The 8492-nt window shown below is 39.4% G+C and overlaps 1 protein-coding gene across 1 annotated transcript; it reads left to right on the top strand.

Moving 5' to 3' along the window:
* Nucleotides 1-3721: 3721 nt before the first annotated feature.
* LOC107267737 (cholinesterase) lies at nt 3722-8466 on the top strand. Its single transcript, XM_015739762.2, has 10 exons — nt 3722-4041; nt 4256-4383; nt 4464-4601; nt 4713-5055; nt 5152-5351; nt 5445-5598; nt 5997-6127; nt 6250-6391; nt 7012-7141; nt 8063-8466. The coding sequence occupies exons 1-10, from the start codon at nt 3951-3953 to the stop codon at nt 8265-8267; spliced, it is 1662 nt and encodes a 553-aa protein (XP_015595248.1). The 5' UTR covers nt 3722-3950; the 3' UTR covers nt 8268-8466.
* Nucleotides 8467-8492: the final 26 nt, after the last annotated feature.

Raw genomic sequence — 8492 nt, forward strand, 5'->3', positions numbered from 1 at the left:
GAAAATTGGTAACCAACATATTCAGCGAAACGTATATATACGACATTAAATAAAATCAGCTTGTACAAAAAGAGTTGGGTTAAGCAAAGTATTTCTTTTAACTGTTTAATTACATATATGAAAGTAAGAACCTTTTCTTAACTTGATAAATTACATGAATTATTAACAAAAAACCTTAAAAACCTTAAAAAAAAAGTTTTCTTCTTTACAGGAAAGTAAGGCTTATGAAAGTTAATTGATATTAAAAATATATATACTTATTTATTTATGACAGCGGGCCCTATGATGACGCAATCTGGGCCCTAGAACGGGTCTTACAATTTATTCAAACATTCGTACCTAGTAGCTACCATGACGTGTTTCGTAATGGACATAAGACGGTGTTTCATATAATCATTGACCAGGATGAAAAAGCGTCAGGATCCTAATTAAGTGCTAATTTTTTTTTAATTCGCAGCTGATTGAAACCGAGAGAAAGTGGGTCTGATATAGGGCCCATTTTTCGCTCGGGCGACAAAGTACCCTCGTGCGAGAATCACGTACTTCGGGCACTTGTATCGCAACGTACTACATTATCATTCGTATTTCTCTCGTATTTCGTAACATAGTCATTTTTAATCTAATTTCTTACGCATATTGGTTCCTTTAAAAAATTTATAAACAGTCATTGTCTCAAATTGTCATCGTCTTTATCTTGGTATCATAAAGGCATATGCAACAGTGACGACTCTGTATGAAAATGTTGGCACATGTGTCAGAACAAGATAAAAACGATGCCCAAACATTTATATACGAATCGACGTTATCCTTATCTTAATATATACATATAAAAGTAAATATAATAACAAAAAGCGATATTGACCCAAGGGAATTTGTCTGTAAACAATTTTACTCAACATCTATGTACTTATTTAATGTTCGTTAATAATATACAAATAAAAGTAATAATTATAATCTTTATAAAGGTTTTATCCGAGTTTACAGAGATTTAAGTCCTACTGTTAAAATTACTGGATTTGCATATTTGCAGTACATAAAAGGGATACATTGAAGAGGAGGGACATGGGTATAATACGTATATACATATTTGCGAATATTTACGGACGGGCATATTGTTCAGTGAAATTGGCACAACAATCCCCTATGTTTGGCAATAACAAATCTTGATGAGTTCAGCTTTGTGAGAGCACTTCGTGCCTGTGCTTTCCATAAATAGTATCGTTTAAAGTGCCATGAAGATAATCTGCAGTCATTTTCAATTTTGAGAGACATTTATTCCCCATTTTCTCATAGAATTTATGCTGTGCGAAGGCAGGTACTCTGGATGAATCATTATTATAAAATAGTATTAATTACATAATTACCAAATTCATGATAAAAAAAGCTTACAGTGCAGATTAAAATGCAAAATATTCTATATCGTAAACAAAAATGTTTGCTCCTTATGGAAATGCAAAGCAAAGTTTTGAATTATTTACTGAAATTACATAATTATTAAAAAGATGCCATGAATTTATATAAAAAAAAAAAAAAACAAGGAAAATACACAGAAGCCAACTATCCTCATATTTAAGCGAAGGTGAAAGATCTTGTTCAAAAAATTATTTCAGCACTGAACTTCTGAACTGAGCAAATCTTCATTAACTCGAGATATGACAGCTTGTCATGTTTTTTTCTTGTTTTTCACATGGCAGCATCATCGGGTAATTTATCAGTTTTACCAGCAGAATAATTAATGCCTCAAATAGTATTTAAACAACTCTAACGCTTCCTTGTAGAAAAATTGTACTTTAAGGTACACTGCGGGGCATTAATGCCGTCCTTGGGTGAAGCTAATAGGAAGCGCGAGTGGGGCGGCCGGCAGTGGCGACTGGGGGCGAGCAAGCCAGGCCGACGCGTAGAGGGGGTAGCCTATTCCCATCGCTTGGGACACCATTTATGTCCCGAGCCCAGGCGACCCGTATAAGAGTGTCTCACAGAATTTCAACATGACTCCGCATAAGCCCCTCTCACTCGCAGATAGTGGAGTCCCAGAGATAGCCTGCGCTGCGTATAAGAGCGTCTCACTTGTGTCTAGCGCGAGTCGCCCATAAGACCCTCTCACTCCAAACATTAGGCTCTCTTATTATAATCCGCGGTCACCTTAAAATTGTTCTATGCACACTTTTATGAAATGTTACATACAGTATTTTGAAAAATAGTCTCATTCTTAGCAGAGACATTAGTAAGTTAACATCGAAGAGGCACCGAATATTAGTGTCGAGCAACGCGGACGCCTCGTGGATTTTTAGCAGAGTGGAATACCCTTTGATGAGATCGCGAAGATCATCGGACGCAATGTAAAAACTGTACGCCGGTGGATCAACGCGTATCAAGTCGAAGGGGAACCATACCCTCCACGACCACCGTGCACAGAATCGGCGGCCGCGAATTATAAACAGTAACCAGGAACGCCTCGTGACCAATGGAATTGATTGCGATCTATTCGCGGCCGTCGCGCAAATTGCCGCGAGGGAGGAATTTCCGAGTTTCGCCAGAACCGCGCTTCGTCGATTATAGGAGGCGAATTATGGTTGTTTTGGCCTGCCCGAAAAATCTTGATATTCCCGCAACATCGAAGAGTTCGCGTTGCTTTTGCGGAGCAACAATTGCAAACGGCACGTGAGACCTGGGAGGTTACGATTTGGACGGACAAGAGGAGTCTTCCAATTGTCAACTGACCGGCGTCTTCACGTGTGGCGGCCAGTTGGTGTTCGGCTTGATCCGAGATGCGTCGTCCCTGCAGATCGCAGCGGGCGTATTTCGTGTGGATTGTGGGGTTGGACTAGCGAACAGACTCTGGGCGAATTAGTGGAGATATCTCCACACATGGATTCTGCAGAATACATTCGCGTACTGGAGGAAGTTATGCTTCCATCACTTCGCGCGGTGTACTAGGCAGTAAACATGCCTATAATTCGTCTTATTCAAGATAATTCCACTGTCCATTTTCGAATCATCCGGAAGTCCAAGTGGTGCAATGGCCAGCTAAAACTCCGGAGATGGCAGCCCGAGAAGAGAAGATCAAAATCAGTCGTAATTGAGCATTCTCAAAGAATCTGGAAAGAGGTTCGGCACAACCCGGACTATTTGAAGCATTTAATCGATTCGATCACGAATCGATTAACTCAGGTAATCGAGCGCGATGGTTTTTGGACAGACTATTGATGTCTGTATTCGCGAAGTTCGTGCCCCATTTTCATGACATAACTTTTCCTCAGATGAACCCCTGGTCGAAAGACTACTATGTCCTACCCGCACACGCTGAGCAGCCGCTGGCAGCGAGTGAGAGGGTCTTATGGGCGACTCGCGCTAGACGCAAGTGAGACGCTCTTATACGGGACGCCTGGACTCGTGACAGAATTGGCGTCCCGAGCGAGGGGAATAGACTACCCCTTCTACGCGTCGTCCTGGCTTGCTCGTCACTGCCGGCCGCCCCACTCGCGCTTCCCACTAGCTCCACCCAAGGACGGCATTAATGCCCCACAGTGTACAGTTGGCTCAAACGATTCTGATGCATGGAAAACCATGGCTTCCCCTACTCAGCACGCTCTTCAGTCCTAAGTCATTCTAAGCTGATTCTATGCGCATCTACGACGCGCGGTATATGTATAACGTAGGACTGAAGAGCATGCTGAGTAGGGGAAGCCTTCTCCTCTAGCCACGTTTTTTATGCGTCAGAATCGTTTGAGCCGATTGTACCAAGAGTACCACTTCGATAAACATGATTAGATATTATACAGATGATTATGGAAGCTAGAATCCATTATATATATTTTGTACAGAATTTCTATTGGATCAGTACGCGTGAATTCTTCTGTGAAGCTTAGACTAATTTGGGCAATGTAATGTAATTGGAAAAAGAGCGAATTTATGTTCAATTATTGACATTCTATTGAAATTTTTCGGAAATGTTGCTACCAGTGCGAATCGTCACTATGTTGATGGTCTATATAATCACTGGTTTACACTGTATATACGCGTATAAGGAAAACTACAATTGTGAGTGATTAACTGTATCATTTTTTTATATTCAATTGAACGTTTATGTCATTAGATAATCAATGTATTCAAGGAAAATACTGCTTGCACAATTTTAATTACTCTCGTCGACCTGAAGTGCAGATTTTATTGTGCTCTATGTGGAAGATTCGTTTCTCTTCGATATTTACCAAAACCGACGCAAGTATATTTAAATAAATTTTTTTTGCACAAGGTCAAATTCGTACGCGAAATGGAATAGTACGAGGATTGGACAAAGTGACATATCGCAATGGAAAACATTATTGTTCTTATACAAGGATCCCGTATGCTCTACCACCTATTGGCCGTCTAAGATTTAAAGTAAATTTTACTGAAGGCCAATTTTTATTTTGTTACTCGTTAACGATTGTTGCTTCGTATAACTGTATTTCTCAATTCAGGAACCAGTGCCAATGATACCGTGGAACGGAATTTTGGATGCCACCAGTGATGCTGAGCAATGTCCACAAATTGATCCGTTTATAGATAGATTTAAGGGTGACGAGGATTGCCTTTATGCAAACGTTTACACGCCACAGGTGATCGTTCAATTCGTATTACAAGCAGTGTATTGATTGAACATAAGAAATTCAAAAAATCTGAAAATTATGAATGTAAATTAACGTTTACATCGCTTAATGTTTTTACAGGTAGGAAAAAATATGACAGATCTGTTACCAGTGTACGTGTGGATTTTTGGCGGGGCTTTTGAATATGGTTCAGCCGATTCGTCATTTTTCGGTCCTGACCATCTCCTCGACGAAAATATCATTCTGGTGACGTTTAATTATCGATTGGGTCCCTTTGGATTTTTGAGTCTTGGGACTAAAGACTATCCTGGCAATGCTGGCTTGAAGGATCAAAGGTTACTGCTTTGTTGGGTTCAGGAAAATATCCAAGTTTTTGGTGGGGATAAAAGAATGGTTACCATTGGTGGATGGAGTGCAGGTGCAGCCAGTACTGTAATTCATATTCTATCGCCTAGTAGTAGAGGTATAAAGAAACACGAGTAAATGAATATTTGCTATAGTCAAATGAGAGATAATCAAAGTTGATATGGCCTATGATAAAATATATTCATTCGATCAGGTTTGTTTCGTCACGCAATTGCGCAATCAGGTACGTCCTTGAATCCTTGGGCTGTAAGTCCTGTGACAGAGGCACGAAGAAGAGCATACCTCCTTGGTAGAGCCATGGGAGTTTGGACCCGCAGCGACAAACAACTTTTGAAAAGACTGTATAGAGCGTCAACTGAGGAAATAATAGCTGCTGCAAAAAAAGTGACAGTCGTAAGAGAAATGCTACAACAATGTGCTTTCGTACAGCCATTCATGGAAAGAGTTCAGGTCCTGGTTCCTTTTTTTAAATAAATATTTGTATAGGTCGACCTGGCATTCAGACCAACAACTGAGCCGACCGGAACTCCAGGATCCATTCTTGAGGAGTGCTCCTTTGATATACTGCGCGAAGGACGATTTCCATCGGTTCCATTGCTTTTGGGTTTCAACAAGGAAGAGGGTATTTACCCACTGGCAGGTGATGGAAAATAAAATTATAATTTTCAACAAAACCTTAAAACTCTTTTTGTCAACCTGATAAACCGAATTTACTATTTTTTCGTATACTCCCAGTAAACCCCAATATGCCCAATTATCAGAGGGTAATGTAATTTCTGCAAATTAGCATAACCATTTACGTGCGAGTTACCGTAACGTATTTAGAATATTAATGCAATGATTTTAGCAACATTCACCAATGGTCATAGTCGTTCCCCATTTCCTTTTAAACCCACGTCACAAGTCATCCTCTAACGTCTGCTTCAATTTGCCCCTGAAACACTGCAACACGAGACCACAGATGCATCAAAGATGCGACGTTACAGGCGCGCGATAAAAAATTTTCGAAGAAAGTTATTAAAAATATTAAAATTGCAGTATTCAACGGATTTACCACTTTCGCCCGAAAGATCGAAGACACGGCCCTGATTGGCGGTCTGCCCGGTGGGACAGTTTGGGGAAATGCTTTTTCACGAATAAGACATTTGCTCGAAGACACCATTGTCGAAGTAAGATTAAACTGAATCGCACAAATGGAGCAGGTTCCATCTCTCACTTTCACCTTTTCTCTTTTTTTATTCCTTTATTTTACTTTCTACCATACCCCTATACCGACTCAATATGCTTTCAGGCTAGCACGAGTTTATTTTTCGTTCCTGGCATTCAGCAAACGGCGAAGCTTATTTCCCGAAAGGCGCCAGTCTTTTTGTACAAGTTTATGTACAATGGCAAAGGCGGCATACACGATGAAGTGTATCGCACGAAGATTCATGGTGAGTGGAGGATAATGGTAATTGTAATAATTGGAAGTACGCGAGACCGCAATTACGTTAGGCGCGTATAGCGCGTGAAATTAAAGTGCTCCATGACACGAAGACATAATAGAGTCGCTACTCGTGTTCCTGATATTTATAATTACTATGTGAAAAATGATAGTAGACTCAAATATTGAGGGAGGGACGATAACGATCGTTGCTATGGGTACCCTTGTAATAATAATAACAATGAGAGTGATAAGCTCTACATTAATTAGGTCGATTGACAATAGCGAAAAATTACATTAACATCAAATTAATTTATTAGAGAAATAATTACCCCGGCTGGCACGTCGCTTTAAAGATAATGTAAACGATATTTCCATTAACGCGAATACGCGTTATCCGGAACGAATATTCCATTTAATATTGTTTATGCAAATATTTTGATATTCCAGTGATCATATCGTAGTATATATATTGATTCGTATATTTGCCGGAAGGCTCAAAGAGAATCACGTGGAAATTAGTTTGGATGAAATTCAAATATTTTCCACCATGCCACGAGGCCGTGACGGTAGTCCCAAAAGATTCTTTTTTTACCTCTGTAAATTCGGCTGATGTAACCTCCTTTTTAGGTGTCGCTCACGGAGACGAAATTCCGTATGTATTTAAGACAATACTTGCCGAGAATTATGCTCCTAATTCGAGAGATGAAATCACGAGCAGACGTCTTGCTAGGTTATGGGCGAATTTTGTGAAACACGGGTAAGTAACGTTTTCGTACTTTTTTTTTCTTGAAAATTTCGTAAAAAATGGAACACGTTATTAGATGGTGCATGATAATGTACAAAGCGATGAAAATTATCCACAGTTTCTTGTACCATTTCTTATGTCGGTAATGCTCGTATCGTTTCTTACGCCACGAGACTCGTTAAACTTCTGCTGTTGGTAATTTCACGAACGTCCGTGTGGCGGCGCTGGCGTTGCGGTAGAGTCGAAGAACACTGTAAAAAATCGTTTATGCCCTCGCATGTATACCTGCAAATTGGCTTAGTCTTCTGGTTGGATATTTAAAGCGATCATAAATTAACGTGGAAAAAAGGGGTTCGGTGAAAAGGAGTTATTTTGCGTCAGTGCATGCCAAAAAACTTTAGTGTTTAATGGAAACAAATGTATCCTTACATGGGGTGTCTGGTCATACTGATGTAGCAAAAACTATTCCAGCAATTATCATGAAAAGGCTAATCAATGATTTTATCGTCTCGAACTTGTGACCCTCACAAGATAAACATGTGTCACGTGTTGTAGAGTCGTTTGAAATTCGTGCCAAATGTCAGGGGCTCTCTTGCATCATTACAAATGAATATATGTCAGCTCGTTTATTATGGGTAAATATTTTTTACTCGTAACTTCTTTTTTTTTGGTGGCAATAATTCATTTTATTGTCCGATGAACCTTGTCAAACAGGGTAATTCGGATTTAAATGTGGATAGCATGTTTTATGTACTGGGGTGTCATGTTTACTAAAGAGACCACGTCGCCCCACAGGAAATTGCTGGAAAATACAAAATTGAGTATGCAGATAAATATATATATTTTTTACGATATTACGTCATCAAATTGAATACTTAACATGGAACAATAATTTTTAGAAAATTGATTTTCCAAATAATTTAAAATTTTCAGAAATCCAGTACCCACTCAAAATGACGAACTTCTTATCAGCTGGCCAAGGTACACGGAGCAATATCAGGATTACTTAGAAATTGGTGATGATCTTCGTACCAAGAATTATGCTGCCAATGAAGCTGCCAGTTTTTTGGAAAATTATATTCTGGGACAGCCCAAAGGATACTGCAGACTGAGCAACGTCATAGCGAAGCTCCCTTGAAGGCTGGAATTTTCCATGAATATTCTGGCAAAGGTATTATAAAGAGTATCGAAATGAAATCTTCGCGTTGGATTTTGTCCTTTGAACTCTGAGTGTATGAGGTCGACGGAAATGCATTATTAAAGAAGTCAAAGAAGGCTGCGGTTGCGACGACACTATGTGATATTGGGCTTACGTTTTTTTTTTTTTTTTTTTTTTTTTTTTTTTTTTTTTTTTTTTTTTTTT

Source organism: Cephus cinctus, unplaced genomic scaffold (genome assembly GCF_000341935.2).
Source record: "Cephus cinctus unplaced genomic scaffold, Ccin1 Ccin1_scaffold0457, whole genome shotgun sequence".
Lineage (NCBI taxonomy): Eukaryota > Metazoa > Arthropoda > Insecta > Hymenoptera > Cephidae > Cephus > Cephus cinctus.

Coding starts and splice junctions, on each gene's coding strand:
- LOC107267737 (XM_015739762.2), top strand. CDS start 3,951: ATGTTGCTACCAGTGCGAATCGTCACTATGTTGATGGTCTATATAATC. Junction 4,602..4,712: donor CAAACGTTTACACGCCACAG/GTGATCGTTCAA, acceptor ATGTTTTTACAG/GTAGGAAAAAATATGACAGA. Junction 7,142..8,062: donor GCGAATTTTGTGAAACACGG/GTAAGTAACGTT, acceptor TAAAATTTTCAG/AAATCCAGTACCCACTCAAA.